This window comes from Aethalodelphis obliquidens, unplaced genomic scaffold (assembly GCF_003676395.1).
Source record: "Aethalodelphis obliquidens isolate GAN/ISIS:26980383/991018 unplaced genomic scaffold, ASM367639v1 scaffold8, whole genome shotgun sequence".
NCBI classification, from domain to species: domain Eukaryota; kingdom Metazoa; phylum Chordata; class Mammalia; order Artiodactyla; family Delphinidae; genus Aethalodelphis; species Aethalodelphis obliquidens.
Window position 1 is genome coordinate 56,530,194 of NW_020837952.1, and position 21,328 is coordinate 56,551,521.

Genomic DNA, 21,328 nt, shown 5'->3' on the forward strand with positions numbered 1-21,328 from the left:
GCAGATGACATGATACTATACATAGAGAATCCTAAACATGCTACCAGAAACCTACTAGAGCTAATCAATAAATTTGGTAGAGTAGCAGGATACAAAATTAATGCACAGAAATCTCTTGCATTCCTATATACTAATGATGAAAAATCTGAAAGAGAAATTAAGGAAACACTCCCATTTACCATTGCAACAAAAAGAATAAAATACCTAGGAATAAACCTATCTAAGGAGACAAAAGATTGTATGCAGAAAACTGTAAAACACTGATGAAAGAAATTAAAGATGATACAGACAGATGGAGAGATATACTATGTTCTTGGATTGGAAGAATCAACATTGTGAAAATGACTATACTACCCAAAGCAATCTGCAGATTCAATGCAATCCCTATCAAACTACCAAGAGCTTTTTCACAGAGCTAGAACAAAAAAATGCACAATTTGTATGGAAACACAAAAGACCACGAATAGCCAAAGCAATCTTGAGAAAGAAAAATGGAGCTGGAGGAATCAGGCTCCCTGACTTCAGACTATACTGCACAGCTGCAGTAATCAAGAAAGTATGGTACTGGCACAGAAACAGAAATGTAGATCAATGGAACAGGACAGAAAGCCCAGAGATAAACCCATACGCCTATGGTCACCTTATCTTTGATAAAGGAGGCAAGAATATACAATGTAGAAAAGACAGCCTCTTCAATAAGAGGTGTTGGGAAAACTGGACAGCTACATGTAAAAGAATGAAATTAGAACACTCCCTAACACCATACACAAAAATAAACTCAAAATGGATTAATGACCTAAATATAAGGCCAAACAGTATAAAACTCTTAGAGGAAAACATAGGCAGAACACTCTATGACATAAATCACAGCAAGATCCTTTTTGGCCCAAATCCTAGAGAAATGGAAATAAAAACAAAAATAAACAAATGGGACCTAATGAAACTTAAAAGCTTTTGCCCAGCAAAGGAAACCATAAGCAAGACGAAAAGACAACCCTCAGAATGGGAGAAAATATTTGCAAATGAAGCAACCAACAAAGGATTAATTTCCAAAATATACAAGTAGCTCATGCAGCTCAATATTAAAAAAACAAACAACCCAAAGCAAAAATGGGCAGAAGACCTAAATACACATTTCTCCAAAGAAGATACACAGATTGCCAACAAACACATGAAAAGATGCTCAACATCACTAATCATTAGAGAAACGCAAATCAAAACTGCAATGAGCTATCACCTCACACCGGTCAGAATGGCTATCATCTAAAAATCTACAAAGAATAAATGCTGGAGAGCTTGTGAAGAAAAAGGAACCCTCTTGCACTGTTGGTGGGAATGTAAGTTGGTACAGCCACTATGGAGAACAGTATGGAGGTTCCTTAAAAAATAAAAATAGAACTACCATATGACCAAGCAATCCCACTATTGGGCATATACCCTGAGAAAACCATAATTCAAAAAGAATCATGTACCATAGTGTTCATTGCAGCACTGTTTACAGTAACCAGAACATGGAAGCAACCTAAGTGTCCATCGACAGATGAATGGATAAAGAAGATGTGGCACATATATACAATGGAATATTACTCAGCTATAAAAAGAAACGAAATTGAGTTATTTGTAGTGAGGTGGCTGGACCTAAAGTCTGTCATACAGAGTGCAGTAAGTCAGAAGGAGAAAAACAAATACCATATGCTAACACATATTATATGGAATCTTAAAAAAAAAAAAAAGGTTCTGATGAACCTAGGGGCAGGACAGGAATAAAGACACAGACGTAGAGAATGGACTTGAGGACACAGGGAGGGGGAAGGTAAACTGGGACGAAGTGAGAGAGTAGCATTGACATATATACAGTACCAAATGTAAAATAGATAGCTAGTGAGAAGCAGCTGCATGGCACAGGGAGATCAGCTCCGTGCTTTGCGACCACCTAGAGGGGTGGAATAAGGAGGGTGGGAGGGAGATGCAAGAGGGAGGGGATATACGTATGCATATAGCTGATTCACTTTTTTATATAGCAGAAACTAGCACAACACTGTAAAGCATTTATACTCTGATAAAGATGTTTAAAAAAAAAAGAAAAAAAGAAGTGAATGGTCGGGACTTCCCTGGTGGCACAGTGGTTAAGAATCCGCCTGCCAGTGCAGGGGACGTGGGTTCGATCCCTGGTCTGGGAAGATCCGACATGCTGTGGAGCAAGTAAGCCCGTGCGCCACAACTATTGAGCCTGCACTCTAGAGCCTGTGTGCTGCAACTACTAAAGCCTGTGTGCCTAGAGCCCATGCGCCACAATAAGAGAAGCCACTGCAGTGAGAAGCCCGTGCACCGCAATGAAGACTAGCCCCCACTCGCAGCAACGAAGACCCAACACAGCCATAAATACATACATACATACATACATACATACATACATAAATGTATTTAAAAAAATAAGTGAACGGTCAAGAATGGATGCTGGCAACATAATTTTCCTGAAGAACTGACTTTTATTTAGCTAAATTAAGTTTTTTCTACATAGAAATTAAGCACGAGCTTCTTTTCCTTTATGCTCAGTGGTTATGGTGGTTTGCTCTTTCTAGAACCTTCCCTGAGTAAACTGTTAGATTTCACTCATGAGAGAGGTGTCAGAGAAGGATTTCACTCACGTTCGTTAGTCTCCTGCTGCTAAAGAATCATTGTTTAGCGTTGGCAGAACATATGTTTTGATCATCCAGCTTTTCACCGTCTGGGGGCAGCTCTTTTTAACAGAACCCACATTATAAGACACATTTGACATTAGTTGGGTTTGTTGCTTACAGCTAGGGAAGGCATTGACTTCCTGTATAACTGTTCTTCCAAATGGCATTGTGAGAAGTATTTACAGTGGTATAATCTTCAGTTGCCTTAAGGAATTGGTATGTGGATACAAATCAGTTCATTCTTCGATATATGGGCTTATAGAAATTATACGGTAGAATTGAGCTCTGTAACAGTACTGGGAAGCACATTCATTTTAAGAGGCTGCCTACCACAGAATCAGTACAGCAGAATTAGCTTGTCTTTTAATGCAAGAATGTAAGAAACACTCCAGGAGGTCATCCAAGTGGATTGTTTTAACTCAGTGGTGTGCTGGAATCCGTTTTGAAGGGGCTGGTTAGCCACAGGACAGACCTTCCAAAGATGACCATGTTTTCATGAACACCCAAAGCAGTAACTTACTATGATTGCCAGCCACAAATAATTAAACCTCTTCTATAGGAATATTTTTGTTACAGAAGTCAGAGAACTAATATAAAAATATTTTTTGGAAGATTAACAGTTGGGAAAAGGGGGTCAAAATAACCCATGATCTCAATAATGTGATTTAACCCCTATTGGAATTCTGGTGCATTTCCTTTGGAATATTTTTCTTATTCATGACCTTTTGTGGTTTTGCTTAAATATTATAGGGCATGTATAATTAGATGCTCTCCTTTATTTTCCCCTCTTAATAGCAGAAGCAGTTTTCCGTGTGGCTCCTAGTCATCATTTCCAAACTCTCCAAAAACCCATTATTATATTCAGCATATCCAACCTTTTAAGTTAGTCACTTCCAGAAATGTATTAGTTACTATATAAAGAAATACTTTCAACAAAGCAATATGTATTTGTTCAAAATTTATATATTTCAACCTTATTGAATATTTCTGTTTCACATTATTTTCTATAAACTTTGATGATAATAGCAGTTATTAAGCATTGGTGTAGGATATCTGATTTAATCCTTACAGCATCCTTTTCTGCAAAGGAGATACTGTTATTATCTTCATTCAGAAGGTAAATTAAAAACTGAGATCGCATAGCCAGGAAGTGGCATAGCTTGGTTTTGAATCCAGCTTTCCTACCGTGATCTCTGATGCCTCTTGAGTATGGCCCCTTAAACTTTGCTTTCTAGATTTGAAGTCAAGTGTTTGAGTCCATACTCACAGGTAAATCTTTTTGTCTCTGTAGTTAATTTTGTTTCTGGGCCTCATCCATTTGCTTTTCTCTAGTCATTGCGGTCCCTGAATGGGAAATAGCATTCCCAGTGCAAGGACCTCATTTAACGAGAGTGGAATGCTTTTTTGTCTTAAGTTTTAGAATCTTTCATAATGATGGTCGTGTAAGTTATAGCTGGACATATGGCCGTTGTGTTTAGAAGGATGTCTGAACTGACTTTTTCTGAACTTTAGGTATGCCTATGTATCTGACACCTTGAATTACTAATATCAGAATTAAAGTAGTCTTACAATACAATACAGAATTAGAAAGCAAGTCTCATTTACTCACATCTCTTTATTTTGCAGGTCACGGAACAAAAAACCAAAGGTAAGATTTTTTTTTTTCCTTTTTAGATTTATGCTCTTTTGTGTTTAGATTTTACACTTTGCTGACTCAGCCTCCAATCCACTTGATTCGTGGCAGTGGGTGTAGAGTAATTAAGTTTGGCTGTTTGCAGTCACTGAAGAGCAGTAATGACAAATTAAAAGTACTTAGTGTTTCTAGTTGGCCTTACATTTTTTGGGACAGTGTAATAATACCTTGTTTTGAAAGTAAAGAGGTGATGATTTTGAACTGAACCTTTTCAAAATTTTTCTTAGAACAATAGCAAAAGCAACACACTGGTCCCTACTTTACAGATGGGTTGTTAACCACCTTGCAGAGGGTTGTTCACCACCTTGATCCATGATAGGCATTGAGTCTGAAAATGAGTGTTACATTTAGGATGCTCATGCTGTCTTCTGAACTAGAGCCTGGAATATGCTTTTAAAAAAGATAATGCACTTTAACTCTTACAAAATTGTGATGTGTTGTAAACAGAAGCAGATGTCCCTGAGGTCCTTCTCGACCTCTAATGGTCTGCGTGTATTCAGTTCTTTCTCTTTTGTTCATTTTGATCATGCAGTCTTGCGTAATCAGTGGTCATACTTTTGGTCAGTTCTCCTTAAGAATGGGAGACTTAATTCCTTGAGACCAGTGTTGTAACTCCTAACCTCACTCACTTAAATATGTTGTCTGCTAGCATATGCACTAGAATCATTTGCATAGACTTGTCAAAACACGCAAGCCCAGTCTCCTCTCAAACCTTCATGGTCCCAGGTCACAGCCCTAGCAGATCGATGTAGGGAAGCTCTGCAGGGTGACCACAGTATATGTCCCAAGTTGAGGACCACTACCCTGGATGAAGGGAATCAGATGTGATTATAACATGGGGGAAGAAAAGGGTCATGGAGAGGCCAAGGCTTGATGGGAGGTTCTCTAATGACTGATTTCTAAATTGTTTTGTTTCGTTTTATTGGACCACCAGGCCAAAGTATGTCACACAGTGGTGGAAGACTAATAAAGATGGTACTAGTTTCTTAGGAAACTTAGTTCTGGAAAACTAAAAAATTCTCAGATGAGTAGACATTACTGTCATATATTTCTAATCAAAAAGCATTTCAAAGAGAATATAGTCTGGAACTTTGTAGTGATTTATGAAATAAACTGAGAGAAACTACTGTTAGCTGTAATAATTTTAATTAGTTAGAGAGAACAGTGTTCTCCCCTTGTACTTCCAGCCAGTTTCTAACCCAGGGGTAGGCATTATTTTGGAAGTATCTCTATAAATTACTTGTTTGAAATGTAAATTATACTTTACCATAGAAATAGTGTTATTGATAGTAGAACAGTGTCCATATTTTCTAAACCAGTATACTGTCTAGGAAAGGATTTTGGCATATAAGTATATTTATAGGACTTTTTGATGATTTATGAGGACAACAGATGAGAAAATTGGCATTTTCCTAAGAAATCCAGACTCTGTGGTTGCTGGAACACAGTGGTTGGGTTCCTGGGCCTGGCCACAGTTCTTAATACTTGTGACTCCAAGGACCAGTTGAGCTGTCGAAATAAGCTGCTCTGTACGTTAAGTGGTATTTCTATTGGAAAACTGAAAATCCGTTAGAGTTTTCTTTCTTTTTTTTTATTTGTACCAGGTCTCTTCTCAGAATCACATTCCTCTTTTCTCTGCCAAAGCCTTACAAATTAAACTTTTTTTTTTACTTACTACCAAAGTTTCCCTCCATTTAGGGTTTTTCTCATACCTACCATAAAATGGAATACAGTTTCACAGTTTCCATACCCCCCTATCGCCACCACCCTCCCACTCAAAAATTAAAATAATCCTGAAGTGAGCTGAGAGCCTGTTTGGGGTCTCAAAAGGGATTTAATTGTTAGAACTGGGGAATAAAAATTATCCCTGAGGTATGTTAGACCATAAGTAGAAGGAGGCCCTGATTTTTCTACCTTTTTTATCCCGTTTTACAGCCACATCTTCATCTTTGTTCGCAAGAGCCTGCCTAAATCCCATTTTTCTTCCCTCAGCTGATGTTTCTGGGTCCTATTCCCCTTCCCAAAGATGGTGCCTGCCTCAGGCAGCCTCCCCTTAACTCTGAATCCACCTCTCTTTCCCCAACAGACCCTATATAAAAAAAAAGACTGTGTTGGTGCCAAGTCTCTGGTTGTACAGAGGACTGAAGTAAGGTTTGTCCGTACTTCAGAGAAAAAGTAAATTCAGCATATTTTCTTTATTTTCCATCATTTAAAAAAAGTGAGAATTTTGGAGAAAACAGGACAGGGCTTTCAAGTGGAGGTTAGGTGAAGACATGGGCCAGAGCTGGACCTGCTATTCAAGTAGCAAATAACTAAAAGGCACTTAAGGTAGAAGCTGATCTCCTCCTTTGTTGGATATTGGTCTTGGAATTGGAAAAGTTTGTGGGATTGATGTAATAGACCAGATTTAACAGGGGTGAAGGGTATGATTAGGATTGAAGAAATAGACTATGTAATGGAAGAGTTTGGACATAACCATTTAGCATTGTTAAAAAGATGTTAGATCTTAGGGTGACGGTTGGCTTAATGGAAGTTATCAGTATGAAATAACCGATTTGTAGAAACTAACATGACCTTAAGCTACATTACTGGAAATACAGTATCTAGGCAGGGATTCACAGTTCCTGTAGTGGGCACCACTCTATGCAAAGGAACAGAGATCAACCTCTATGGACTATGAAGAGTTTGGGCCAGAATGGTCAAGGAATTTGAACCTGTGTCCCCTCTGGCAGGGTTAAATACTGGAAGGGGGTGGGGAGTGTTTAACTCCCAAGGAATGCTTCCCACATGGGGAAGCTATGGTAACTATCTTCAAAGATTTGAAGGGCTCTGGTGCCTGACACTTAGCAGTTCCTTGGTAAATGTCTGTTGGTGAGTCAAAGCAACAGGGAAAAGCTTCCAGCTCAATATAAATTAAAATTTTCAGATACTGCTGTCCAAAGCAGTACTTCATAACCTTTACCCAGTTTGGACACAGCAGAGAAACAGCACTTTCCCATCAGCATACCTGAGGAGGTGGACCACTGTTGTACAGTGGCCACAACTCCGGCTTTTGAGTCCATTCCAGAAGTCATATTACAGTGGGTGCGTGGTGCTGCGTGCACTGAATAACCTTGGGTCTACTCTGATTGATTAATATTTGAGGTAAGCTTTCTCCCCCCGAGGTCCAACTAGTGCCCATTAGAATGACAGCGGAATCATTAGTGATTTAACGAGGAGAGAAGCTTCCAGGGAGACAATCTGGACAAAGGCCAGTGTGCATTGAGTATGGGGAGTGAGTGGAAGGTAAAGAAATGGAGACAGTGCTTAGAGGTTACCGAACAGTGTTGAGTGTGTGTCAGCCACTCTGTGTGTCATCAATCTTTGAGACTTTTTGTATTGCATTGTAACTCATTATTATTCACCAAGAAAATTTTCAGTCTAAAATAATGTCTTCTCTAGAGCTTGTTTGTATTTTAACTACTACTTTTAAAACATTTCTAGAAGGGTTTTTTGTTTGTTTGTTTTTGTTTATTTGTTTGTTTTTGATGTTTGGTACCATCAAGGTATTTAAAGAATAAAAATTAATTAAAAAACCGAAACAAAAAGGTGTTTAAAGAAAATAGTTTGTATTGGTCCTACCCGTATCGGAATTTTCTTAAAGAATACTTTTATCTGAAAAAGAATCTTATTGAAGTTTTTCAGAAATAGAGGCAATTAGAAGTTCAGACTGTAAGATGAGAATGGTATTAAATAATGGCAGCAGGGAAGGGGAAAAGATTCAATCATTAGAGTAAGTAAATGGCTTTTGGGGGTAAATGAATGCAAATTAGCAAATAGGATACCCAGCATTTTTCACGTCTTTATTTCCCTGATGCAGAGATCATGTTTAAGCCACAGACTTTCTCTCTGGAAAATAAGAAACTGTGCCCTTATTTTGAGCAGCTCATCTTTAGAAATATTTGCACCACAAGCTATTAAAATCACTAAGGTTCAGAAGAGAAGAGAGAGGGCCCAAAAAGTAATTCAGACTTAATCATAATTTCCCTCTCCTCTGTTACTGCCTGACTTTCTGGAGCATGACGTGGCACACGCACTGATTCTGATGTCTCTAGTTGGACTTTCGGAAGTAGGTCGGATTGGGCATCCTGCCCAACAGCTGCATTGCCCTCCAGTTAGTGCCTAGAGTTGTGACTGGCTTTTAAATGTTGAAAATTCTTGAATTTACAGAAAGATGTAATTTTTTAAAAAAACAACAATAAGAATTCATTCAAGTCCTGAAACAGCTTGCTCTTAACATGTATCACAGGCAGGCTTTTTCTGACTGTGTCCTAGAGTTTTGAATGGCTCATCTCCCAGAATAGAGCACCATGTTGCAAGGAGAGTGGTCAAGCGGTGGTCCTGTTTTACAATGACTTCATCGTTTATGATCCATTCTACCTCTGACGTGATGGTGGGAAAATGCCTTGAGGAGCTTTTGCAGGGAATCTTGCACAATACACAGTACCCACCAGATTTCTTTGGTTATGCTATGAATGTTGTAAAGTTATTCGAACTGATGTTCAGATCTCAGCTCTGTAGACTCTCCTTACCATGTCTTACTCTATTTTAGAGAAATGAGGGAAGGCATGTAACAAACCTGGTTACCTTAAAGTGGAGATTCTAGCCCTCTTATAGAAGGGTAGCCTTGCAGAAGCATAACTCCTTCTGTCCTAAAAACTGGTTGGGAAGAATCCCGCCAGCCTTTGTCAGCTTCTTGTTTATTCTCATAATAAGAGGAAAGGGGATTGGGAATGCCATGTGCTACGGAATCCTCCAGGCACAGATAGAAAATGAATCATTAAATAATTCATCTTTATTCATTCATTATCAGTTATTTATCCACTGGCTGTTATAAGTCATGCAAAGGGTACTATATTAATAATATTAGATAATGACCAGTTTATTTTCTTAAGAAATATGTTTATTTACTTATTTATTCATTCATTCATTCATTTATCCTCTGACCTCCCTTCCTTACTAGGAGGCCCAGAACTGCCTCATGATTGACTAAGGTTAGACCCAAGCATTGCTTTGCAGCCAGTTCAGGCTCCTACTCTTTTTTTTCCTGTCACTCAACAGTACTCACCAATGTCCAGTGGGTATAGATTGGGCCCCCTGATTTTTGATGATGTACCTCTCTCCTCATAAAGGACCCAGTTCAACAAGCAACATGCTGGCCCAGCATCATTTCAGCAGTTAGAGCAATACTGCCACCAGGGCTGGCCCTAACATGACTCTGGGTGTCAAGGATTTGGGCCTCAGAATCATCTGAATTACCAGTCTCAATGATTGTTTCTGTATTGCTGCCAGCCTGCATTTGCCAGGTGGATATTCTTGGAAAGGGTGGCAGTCTTTTGGTAAGATGAAGCAAGGGAGGTGCAGATCCAGAGGAACATTTTCTGTAGGGTTGAGGGGAAGCCAAGGGGTCCTGCAGAGCTTCACGGTCGTCTCAATGTTCCAGTACTTCCTGTTTGCCATTGTAAAAGTGAGGGAAAACCTTAAGTATTTAAAGTAAATAGGAGAACTATCTACATTTTGAAATTTTTATTTTAAATGAACAGTTGAAAAAACACACACAAGGTCCACTTAATTTTTTTTTTTGGACAGAAGCAAAAAGATAACATTTCTAATGTTTACACAGAGTGCCAAGAGTCTTTGAGTTCAGGTGGCTATAGAAACCAAAACCAAGTTGATTTTGTGATTCTCTAGGCCTGGGGTTCCCTGTAGGGGACTACTCTGTGCCAGGCCCTGAGAAAGAAAGATGAAAGATTCTTGCCATTGAGGAACTTCTGGCATGGTGGGGAGAAGGGTCTGTAAATGGAGAATGTCAGTATAACCAGTTCATTCAGTGGTACAGAGATGGACAGCATGTTCCAGGATCCCAAATGAAGGGTGCGTAGCCTACCTAGTCCAGGGACTTGGGGGAAATTTTCTCAGAGGCCAGTCTTTCAGGATGTGGATGAAGGGAAAAGGCCCTTGGGCTGAGAGCCTTGAACCTTTACCATGGGTTTTGTGTGGGGTTTGTATGCATCCTTAGACCTTCTAGGCAGCCCACTGTTGATTTAGGGGAGTGAATGGTGCTTGCTTCCCTCTCCTCCTTAGTTAATGGAATGTAATTCCATGATACCTCAGTCTTTGAATCCTTGTCACCATCACTCGTTGCCCTTACCGTACCTTCGGTAAACTGAAGATGCTGGGGAATCTGGAAAGAGCATGTCCCTCAGAGTTGGGTGAAAGAAGAGTTGTCTTATTAGAATTGGTCTCATGGAAACTTTCTTAAAAATAATCTTCAGGGCTTCCCTGGTGGCGCAGTGATTGAGTCCGCCTGCCGATGCAGGGGACACGGGTTCGTGCCCCGGTCCGGGAGGATCCCACATGCCGCGGAGCGACTGGGCCGTGAGCCATGGCCGCTGAGCCTGCGCGTCCAGAGCTCGTGCCGCGCAACGGGAGAGGCCACAACTGTGAGAGGCCCACGTACCGCAAAAGCAAATAATAATTTAAAAAAAAAAAATCTTCAGAAAAATGAATTTGATCTCAAAGGCTGTTTCCCAATCTCTCTCTTTCAGTGCCCGAAGTGACGAAACCAAGTTTAAGCCAACCAACGGCCGCCAGCCCAATTGGCAGCTCTCCATCGCCACCAGTCAATGGTGGCAACAATGCCAAAAGGGTGGCAGTGCCGAACGGACAACCGCCAAGCGCCGCCCGCTACATGCCTCGGGAGGTGCCGCCGCGATTCCGTTGCCAGCAGGACCACAAAGTGTTACTAAAACGTGGGCAGCCTCCTCCACCGTCCTGCATGCTCCTCGGGGGCGGGGCGGGGCCTCCTCCCTCCACAGCGCCAGGAGCAAACCCCAACGCACAAGTGACAGGAGCGCTGCTGCAGAGCGAGGGTGGGACCGCACCAGGTGAGGAGCCTAATGCAGGTGAACGGGAGGCACAGCGGCTGCAGGGAGTGAGCATGTCGCTTGCGTTGCCCATGTAAAGTCCACGTTAATTATATAGACGCTTGGGGTTACTCAAAAGATGGGGGAGGAGCCCAGTGTGAGATGTGTACCAGCATTTCTCTTCTGAAACTGGGTTTTGGTATCCAATGAGTGTGTGTGGTCTTGGCCTGAGCGTCTAATGTCGCTGCTGTTTTTCCTCTCTCTTTGGGGCCTTTTTTCCTCCTCAGACAAGAGCATTACAGTTCGAGCCTCCATAGTCCCAGCTTCCCCCACAGGTGTGTGCTCAGGGGGCTACGGAAGTGAGGCTAGTGCAGAGGCTGGTTCTGAATCTTAGACTCCCGTGTTTACGTTCCTGGAATGCCAGGAGAATAGAGAGAATGGTCTCTTAGATGATAATGTAGAATCTTGGGAGGATCCCACATGATACCATTCTTTTATTAGATTTTTAAAATCAGTATTTCTTTAGAGAGCCCTGGATTTTGAGCTTTGTTAAAAACTGTATGTAGATATAAGGGATCTTTAGCTGAAGGGTCCTACTGGAAGTTTTGAGTGTTTTTAATAGATGAATACTAAACAGCTAACAGTAAAGAACTTCCAGGTGCCATCCCCCCCTTTTTTTTAAAAGCTTATAACAGATTTCCACGTATTCTTAAAATATTTTTTGAGACTAAATTAAAATTCAGAGCTTGAAGACCATCAGGCAAGGACAATGGGCTGGTGGTTGTTAATGACAGGACGCTTTATTCTAGTTCTGATTTGAACATAGAATTGCCTAGATAATTCTGTTACCATCTTGTGTGCCAAGCAAAGATGGAAAGAAAGCTCGTGGTGACACAGGCTTCATACAGAGATAAGCCCTGTATATGAGGCTTCTTGTGGTAGCTGTCAGGCCAGGCCCAAATCAGGCAGGGAAAGGCCTCCTGGCCCTTCCTTCCTGTCCCCTTGTAACCAGCTGCAAAGGGAAGTGTGAGGGAGCGGTTGTGCCGGGCACTTCAGCAGCTGAGTCTAGCCAGGCATGGACATCGACATGGGTCCAGTGTGAGTCAGTCTCCTGTTTACATTCTTAAAACCAAGGAGGCCCCTAATCTCAAGAGTTTGAGATTCTCTGCTTCCTTATTTTTATATGGCTCTATGTAATAGTTTTTTTTTTTTCAATGTCATATTGATTTAAAGTTCTTTGGTGAAAGGAATAAGTTTAGAAATTATTGGGCTAAAAACAGGTCATTTTTTCCCCCCACCAAATACAGTAAATTCCATCAAATATGTGCTGAGCCAGACTATTTTATCAAGTTCCTTGGGCATACAAACTGATTCATGCTTGTCTGCCCCTAGCATCTAGCTGGATGGGCATTCCTCATTCAGTAGATGCTTACTGAGTAGCAGTTCCCTGGTCGCCATGTGGAATTCAAACGTTATTAGCAAGATAGGTCTCTGACTAAAAGGCACTAACGTGGGGAAAGGAAGATGTGAACACAGTACACTGAGCAAAATGGCTCCAGACAGGGAAAGGTGGTTTTCAGATGGTAAAAGCTCAAAAAAGTTTCATAGAAGAAATGGCACTTGAACTCGGCCCAGGAAGACAGGTAAATTTCAGTTTGTGAATTCAGAAGGAAAAAACAGGCCGTGCCTATGTGGAATGGTGCCAGGGTGAGGAGGTGCAATTTGTGGAATGTGGGCATCGTCAGAGAGAGTAGTGGAAGATGAGACTAGAAGAGTCAGTTGGTCCCAGGTTGTGGAGCATCTTGATCAAACTTCAGTCCAGAGAGTTTAGCTTTATTCTTGTACACTAAGAAACTATCCACTGCCTTCCACACAGCAGTGATATAATCAAAAGTGTGCTTTAGAAAACTCACTGCAGCCAGGAATGTTCAGCATGGATTGGAGATACAAAGCAAGTACAGGGTGTTACTGCCTTGTCTGAAGATACAGGAAGGCCCTTCTCTGTCACTAGGAATGGCAAGAGGGTATCTTTGAGAGATGCTGAGGGGGTGAGATTTAGCAAATACACCAACCAGGCAAAACAGAAGAGATGACTAAGACGGGTGTGATACAGTTTACCAAGGCAGGCAGCTGGGTAGAGAGCTAGTTTGTGGGGAAGCATGGTGAACTCTCCTCTGGGGCACTTGGAGCTTGGGGTGTTAATAGAGCATGCATATGCAGCTGTGATTGATGAGACACTCTCTTTCTCAGAGTCAGCCCTTGGAGGTGCTGCTGCTTCACATTATGCAAATCCCACTTGGGGCCCGGGAGCCTCCTCCAACAACGGCGCCTCCCCCAACCCTATTCACATCTGGGACAAGGTGATTGTAGACGGGTCTGACATGGAAGAGTGGCCTTGCATTGCCAGCAAAGACACTGAGTCTTCTTCCGAAAACACCACCGATAACAACAGTGCCTCGAACCCTGGCTCTGAGAAGAGCACTCTGCCAGGAAGCACCACTAGTAACAAAGGAAAAGGGAGCCAGTGCCAGTCTGCAAGTTCTGGGAACGAATGTAATCTTGGGGTCTGGAAATCTGACCCTAAGGCTAAATCTGTTCAATCTTCCAACTCTACTACAGAAAGCAACAATGGACTAGGGAATTGGAGGAGCGTGAGCGGCCAGGACAGAATTGGACCTGGCTCTGGCTTCAGCAACTTTAACCCAAATAGCAACCCATCTGCCTGGCCAGCGCTGGTCCAAGAAGGAAATTCTAGGAAAGGGGCATTGGAAACGGATACTAGTAATTCCAGTGCACAGGTTAGCACAGTAGGTCAGGCATCCAGGGAACAGCAGTCAAAGATGGAAAATGCGGGTGTTAATTTTGTTGTCTCTGGCAGAGAACAGGCTCAAATTCATAACACTGATGGACCAAAAAATGGAAACACTAACTCCTTGAACTTAAGTTCACCAAACCCCATGGAGAATAAGGGAATGCCCTTCGGAATGGGCTTGGGGAACGCCTCCAGGAGCACTGATGCCCCTTCACAAAGCACTGGAGATCGAAAGACTGGGAGTGTTGGATCTTGGAGTGCAGCTAGGGGGCCTTCTGGAACTGACACAGCCTCTGGACAGAGCAATTCTGGAAACAATGGGAACAATGGAAAGGATAGAGAGGACTCCTGGAAAGGAGCTCCTGTTCAGAAATCAACCGGGTCAAAAAATGACTCTTGGGACAACAATAACAGGTCTACGGGTGGGTCCTGGAACTTTGGCCCTCAGGACTCTAATGACAACAAATGGGGTGAAGGGAACAAAATGACATCTGGGGTCTCTCAGGGAGAATGGAAACAGCCGACTGGGTCTGATGAGTTGAAAATTGGAGAATGGAGTGGTCCAAACCAACCAAATTCTAGCACTGGAGCATGGGACAATCAAAAGGGCCACCCCCTCCCTGAAAACCAAGGCAATGCCCAGGCTCCCTGTTGGGGAAGATCTTCCAGCTCCACGGGAAGTGAAGTTGGAGGTCAAAGCACTGGAAGCAACCACAAAGCAGGAAGTAGTGACAGTCATAATTCTGGCCGTCGGTCGTACAGGCCCACACATCCTGATTGTCAGGCTGTCTTGCAGACTCTTTTGAGCCGAACTGATTTGGACCCCAGGGTGCTCTCAAACACTGGCTGGGGCCAAACTCAAATTAAGCAGGACACAGTGTGGGATATTGAAGAGGTGCCAAGGCCCGAGGGGAAATCTGACAAAGGAACTGAGGGGTGGGAGAGCGCTGCCACACAGACCAAGAACTCAGGGGGCTGGGGAGATGCACCCAGCCAAAGCAATCAAATGAAGTCTGGATGGGGGGAGCTCTCAGCCTCTACAGAATGGAAAGACCCCAAGAACACAGGAGGCTGGAATGACTATAAGAACAACAACTCTTCCAGTTGGGGAGGAGGACGACCAGATGAAAAGACATCTTCCTCTTGGAATGAGAATTCCAACAAGGAGCAGGGGTGGGGAGGTGGACGCCAGCCCAATCAAGGATGGACTTCTGGAAAGAATGGTTGGGGAGAGGAGGTCGATCAGGCGAAAACTAGCAATTGGGAAAGTTCTGCCAGTAAACCTGTGTCTGGGTGGGGTGAAGGAGGGCAGAATGAAATCGGAACTTGGGGGAACGGTGGGAATGCAAGCCTAGCTTCAAAAGGCGGGTGGGAAGATTGCAAAAGATCTACAGCCTGGACAGAGACAGGCAGACAACCCAGTTCCTGGAACAAACAGCACCAACAGCAGCAGCAGGCACAGCAGCCACCGCCACCACAACCAGAGACTTCTGGTTCATGGGGAGGCCCAGCCCCACCACCTCCAGGCAATGGACGACCTTCCAGTTCCAACTGGAGCAGCGGGCCGCAGCCAGTGAACCCGAAGGATGAGGAACCCAGTGGTTGGGAAGAGCCGTCCCCACAGTCGATTAGTCGGAAGATGGACATTGATGATGGCACTTCGGCGTGGGGAGACCCTAACAGTTACAACTACAAGAATGTGAATCTGTGGGATAAGAATTCCCAAGGGGGCCCAGCACCTCGAGAACCAAACCTGCCTACCCCGATGACTGCTAAATCAGCATCAGGTAGGCGATGGCTTTTTCTCACAGGTTTGGGTGAAGAAAAGAAATCCTAAACCAAGGCATTTTTATTAAGATGCATTTATTTAACTAAGCTTTGTTCTGGGAACCTTTCCTACGTTAACTCTAGGCTGTTGTTAACAGAGACACTCTTTTTATAAAATGGTAGTGATAACAGATGCTGGTAGTACATTTTAATGTTCTTTCTTGGCAAAAGGAAAAAGTAGGCATTCCTGGGTTAGTCTCTCCAGTTTTTTTTTTTCGTTTTGGTAATTGTATTGGTCTGCAGAATCCAAAAGATTTATATCTTGCTAAACAAACTGTGCTCTAGATTTAAAAATAAAGAATTAAAATAGGAGCAGAAATAGACCTGACTTCCATTCTGGTTCTGCCTGTGGACACATCCTCTGTGTTTCTCTTGCCCCGGCGACGGGAAGTAGTCTGTGTTGTTCTTGCAGAGGCCATCAGAAAATGCTGTAGCAAAGCTGGGATCTGGAAGGTTTCCATCGCTTTCCAGGTGATTTTTAACAGTTAACCTCTGGAAGTGGAGTACTTCTTTGTGTGGAGATCGTTATCTCATGATAATCAGTTGTCCAGAATTAAACTTTCTTCCCTCCTTATTTGAGTAGGAAACATCATACCTGGCAAATTAAAAATAGTGCTGGTGAAAATTTTTAAAAAGGTGGGGCGGGAGTGGGAGGAGCGTGGGATTTTGAACTCTTTAAAAAAAAAAAAGTAGTGCTGGTAATCATTCTTAGTTTGGCATTGTCAACTTGAATGTCCTCATATAGTTCAACAAATTAAGAGGATGCACCATTCAAGTGTTTGTTTTTTTTTAGTTAAAATTAGTCATAATATTTAATTTTCCACTTTCCAGAGTAAGCTTAGTATTCAGTGAATCCAGTTATGGACACTTAGAAAATGATTACTTTTAATTAGTTCTTCTCTTGAAATATTGAAAAGAATGAGGAAGGAAATGAAGATTGCTCATTAGTTCCCTACCTAGAACATGTAAAAATTTTTATTCATATAGGAAAAAACCTTCAAACTGTACAGAAAAGCAAAAGGTAATAAGTAAAAGAATCTTAGCCCCAGGGTCTCTCCCTGCAGGTCTTAGAATTTTGTGTGCCATTCAGAAATTTCGTTCATACCTATAGCAAAATATATCTATCCTTTAAAATGTTTACACGGAAGGGATTGTACTATATACACTGTTCTTCACCTTGCTTTTTTCATTATTCTTAAAAACTTTCCACGTTAGCATGTACATTTCTGTCTTTTAATTGCTTCGTGTATAGTATTCATTTGATGGGCAACTCACGATTGGTCTCACTGGTCCCTTTTTGGTAGATATTTAGGTTGCTTCCAAATGTTATCTGACAGTGGGCATTGTTGTACATGTAATTTCATCTACCTCTACAAGTATATCTGTGGTATAATTTCCTGGCAGTGGAATTCCTGGGCAAAAAGTTAAAGTGACAATGCCAAGTGCCCTCCATGAAGGTGGTACCTATTTCTATTTCCACCAACAGAATTCAGGAGTGCCTGTTCCTCCTACCTTCACCCCCAGTGGATACTATGGTGTTCATTGAACAAATCATTCTTAGAGATACATGTCCTTTCTTTACAGTCTGGAGCAAAAGCACACCACCTGCTCCAGATAATGGTACTTCAGCTTGGGGTGAGCCAAATGAAAGCAGTCCTGGGTGGGGTGAAATGGATGACACAGGAGCATCGACCACAGGCTGGGGGACCACACCCTCCAGTGCTCCAAATGCCATGAAACCTAGTAAGTATACGGCATTATTTTTGAGGGAGTCTCTATTATAACTTTGGGGGTCACACATTTTGGTGAGGGCTGTTGTTAAACTGTTGTTTCAGTGAGATTCAGGACCTTGAACCTTTAATAAATGGTTAGCAGCAAATGCTGGGGACTTGGCATAAGTAAAAATGCTTACAGTGAACTAAAATTCATGTTAGTTTTGTTGATTTCGTTTTAACTTAGGTGTAGTGTCTGGCCAGAACTGAAATTTTCATGTGGTGTTTTTTTTTTTGCTCAGTAACTTAAATATTGCTCATTAGATCTATTTTGCATCTCTGCTCTCACGTTGGTATAATTTTTTTTTAAACTCCTGGCTTTTAACGTGGAACAAGGTCTCTGCTGCCCAGTGACTTCATCCTTCCGTTCCTTCCTTTCCCCTTTGTCTCTCTTCTCATACGTCCACCCACGTAAGCACATTTAAGGTTTCTTGAACCCAACAAAGATTTCTTCATTTGAATTTTTACACAAAGCACGTCACACTTATTCACAATCATTGAGAATCTGAGCTATACGAGATCCAGCTGGCAATGTGTAGTCACAGTAATTTGCAAACTTTGTAAATGGATGCTGCGGAACGTCCCACTGGATGGTGCTCAATTGAAAAATTCAGTTTCGAGTATCTGTTTTCACTTGTTTATAGTTTTCTTAAAAAGTATTCCAACATCACTTTTCTACCATATTGCAGACTTAAGGAATTGTCTTTTGATTAAAAAATGTGGTCAGACTGAATACTCAAAATTTGAACAAGAATAAAAAAATTCTGCTGTCAAGTTTATTTTATGGTATGTATGATTCTCACCATGCCACAGGAAGGAATATCATCTTAGCTATCTGTATTCTAGAAACTCACTCTTGTTCCTATGTAACTTGACTGCATTTTAAAAATTACGAATCTCCTTCACTTCATAGAAATAGCTTTATAAAGAATTTGATTTCGTCTTGATTTTCATTGCAAAATTGGTTGTATCATCATGGGAAATACCATCCTGTAGACTTGGACTAGATCCAAAATGCTGTTGGAAGGCATTAAGCAGACCCTTGGCACAAGGAGGTACTTCAGCAGTGCTTTCAGGATTTTTATGTGTCTTTCCCAACTTCAGGATCATCTTTTGTCCATCACAAAAGACTCACTTTTCTCCAGATTTTAAAAAGTCTTCTACTCTTCAGGATCATCTATATCTGCAGTTAAAGCTGTAGTTATATTTACTCCTTCTCTGGGTAATTTCAGTGTGTAATAGAGGAAGGGGCTGGATCATCACAGCCTACCAAATTGATGCTGATAGTTAACCTGTGATCTTGTCTAGACTGCAGATACCTTATATCTGGTGTGGGCTCTGTGACTAAAAATCGGAGCTTTCTAATCTTTCTCCAAGAAGTCATTTGTTAAAAGTTCAGCTCCTTTCTCTAGAAGAAGGGTTACGTGGATGTCGTCCTTCTTTGAAGGGGTCAGTATGTCACTTATGTTGGGTCTTTAATTCCTGTTGCTTGTCAGGATGTATAAAGCCTGTGTTTACAATAATAGTGGATAACCTCCTATGCAGAAGAAATGGTCCTGGTTATCAATGGCATTTCCAGCAGCGGAGGGGATAGCCCCCAAGCCCTGCCTCTTGCTGCCCAGTCACAGAGCCCCTGCAACGGGGGCTCAGTGAACCCCATGGAGGTTCCATCAGGTTCCCCATGGCGTTGCTGGGAGATGATGCCACAGTCTGAGGAAATCAACTGCCTTGCACCCTGTGTACTTGATGGGTGCCTGCGTGGCATCATAGGCCTGGTCCTAGGGCATGGCAGCAGTCATTCAAGGAAAGGCCTGGAAGAGACACCTTTCTGGCTCTAGACTTCACATGAAGCTATCTAAATCAATAACTACCCCTTCATAAAGGTCCTGTCATTCGGTAATTGAAGGTGTGGATGGAGCTTCTAGGCAGGATAGTGTATTTCCCTTCTTCCATCGTTGTATAGAGTATCATTACCACAAAGTGTATCCATCAGTTCCATACATTTTCAGAAGGAGATTAAGGATTATCCCAATCTCCAAATTAAAGATCTTTGTTTAAAGGGGGATGTTGGTGAAATTTGACCCTGGATACTGATGACGTCCTATTTCGTCGAATATTAGAGCCCTGATTTCCCTCTGTCTTTGTTCTGTTTTCCTTGTTCCCTGTCTACCACATTTCCTCTGTCTGTCTTTTAAAAGCCATTGCTTATACATTGTCTTTGCCTAGGATCTTTTTAGTACCTAATCCATTTCAAGTGTGTAAGTAAATCCAATAACTTTCAAATTTTCATGGCTATATGTGAATTTCTCTTCTTTCACCATAATTTTGATACTCAAAATCTAATACCGTTTTCTTTTTTCATCCATTTTGCATGTTCTTTTCTTCACCCCAAGCAAGGTAGACAGTTGTTCTTTACCATACCTCATATTTGTAAAGTCCATTATAAAGTTCACCACATACTTTTAGGAGGGTAAAACTAAAGAATGCAGTAAAACATCCTCATTAAGAGGAACAGATTTCTCTAAATTGAGATGTGAAATTTCTTATAAGTAACGACAGCTTCTTTTCAATTGGGGGATTTCTGTCAACTTTGTATAAAGGGGGAAAAAATCATTGAACCAGAGGCCAGGAAATCTTGATTTGTGGTTTATTGACTTACTCTGTATCGTTGACCCTTTTTGGATTTCTATTTCTGCTCTGAAAAGTTCGAATGATGTTTGCCTTGCCGTACAGGTAGACTAGACACAATTACAAATACACTAAAATGTTGCATTTACGGGGAGTGGTTGTTGCGGTTATCATTATATATAGCTTATTGTTATATATACCTATATATTGTTATATATAGCGTACAGTTGGTTCATTCTTCTCTTAAAGATTCCAAATCTATGCAAGACGGCTGGGGGGAGAGTGACGGGCCCGTGACAGGAACCCGCCATCCCAGCTGGGAAGAGGAGGAGGATGGAGGAGTCTGGAACACCGCCGGCTCTCAGGGAAGTGCTTCCTCCCACAGTTCGGCAAGCTGGGGCCAAGGAGGAAAGAAACAGATGAAGGTAGCCCGCTTTAGAGATGTCTGGGCTTGCTTATTCTTTCTTAGAGGGCAGAACTGAGAATGTTTTCATGGACGAAGCCAGGCAGCTAGGGTCCCTGAGTTCCTCAGTGAGAGGGGAGGTATTTTCTTCAGAACAAGTAACTACTTCCTCTTTACCCCTCATCTTCCTTCCCCATGACCTTGAAATCTCCAGTGACAAAACTCTTGCTGTGGGTAAGATGGAATTTTCAAAGAAACGAAATTTTCCTCACTTTGGCTTCCATGTTAGAATAATTCTTTGGAAGCTGTCACGGCACACCTTATAAATGTTTTACGCTTTTGCGTTCTAAAGCCAAGTCAGTCCTTAGAGTAAATCCCCAGGAATGTGTAAAAGAGAAACCACAGTAATATGGTTTCTCCAACAGCAATCATCGCAACTCATTTTTATCTCGTTTGGGAAACTCCAAGGCCCAGGACCCTTTTCTCAACAAAATGAGGTGCCAGTGCATAACCCTGCGTTAGCAACTAGATGACTTATCTACATCCTGTACCAGTTGTGTTCTACACTTGTTACTTTCTGTATCTTAGAACAACTTAGTTTCTCCTT

At 41.9% G+C, this 21,328-nt stretch overlaps 1 protein-coding gene across 12 annotated transcripts in view; it reads left to right on the forward strand.

Annotated features, from left to right (window-relative positions):
• TNRC6B (trinucleotide repeat containing adaptor 6B) overlaps positions 1 to 21,328 on the forward strand; it is a 261,927-nt gene that overhangs the window by 184,552 nt on the left and 56,047 nt on the right. For 9 of the 12 annotated variants that reach the window (XM_027107723.1, XM_027107725.1, XM_027107722.1 and 6 more), the window contains 5 exons: positions 4,308 to 4,329; positions 10,962 to 11,300; positions 13,530 to 15,878; positions 17,503 to 17,661; positions 20,568 to 20,743. In XM_027107723.1, coding sequence (XP_026963524.1) covers positions 4,308 to 4,329; positions 10,962 to 11,300; positions 13,530 to 15,878; positions 17,503 to 17,661; positions 20,568 to 20,743 — 3,045 coding nt within the window. The remainder of the gene's footprint in view (positions 1 to 4,307; positions 4,330 to 10,961; positions 11,301 to 13,529; positions 15,879 to 17,502; positions 17,662 to 20,567; positions 20,744 to 21,328) is intronic. The other 3 variants (XM_027107726.1, XM_027107730.1, XM_027107731.1) reach the window with 1 other exon arrangement.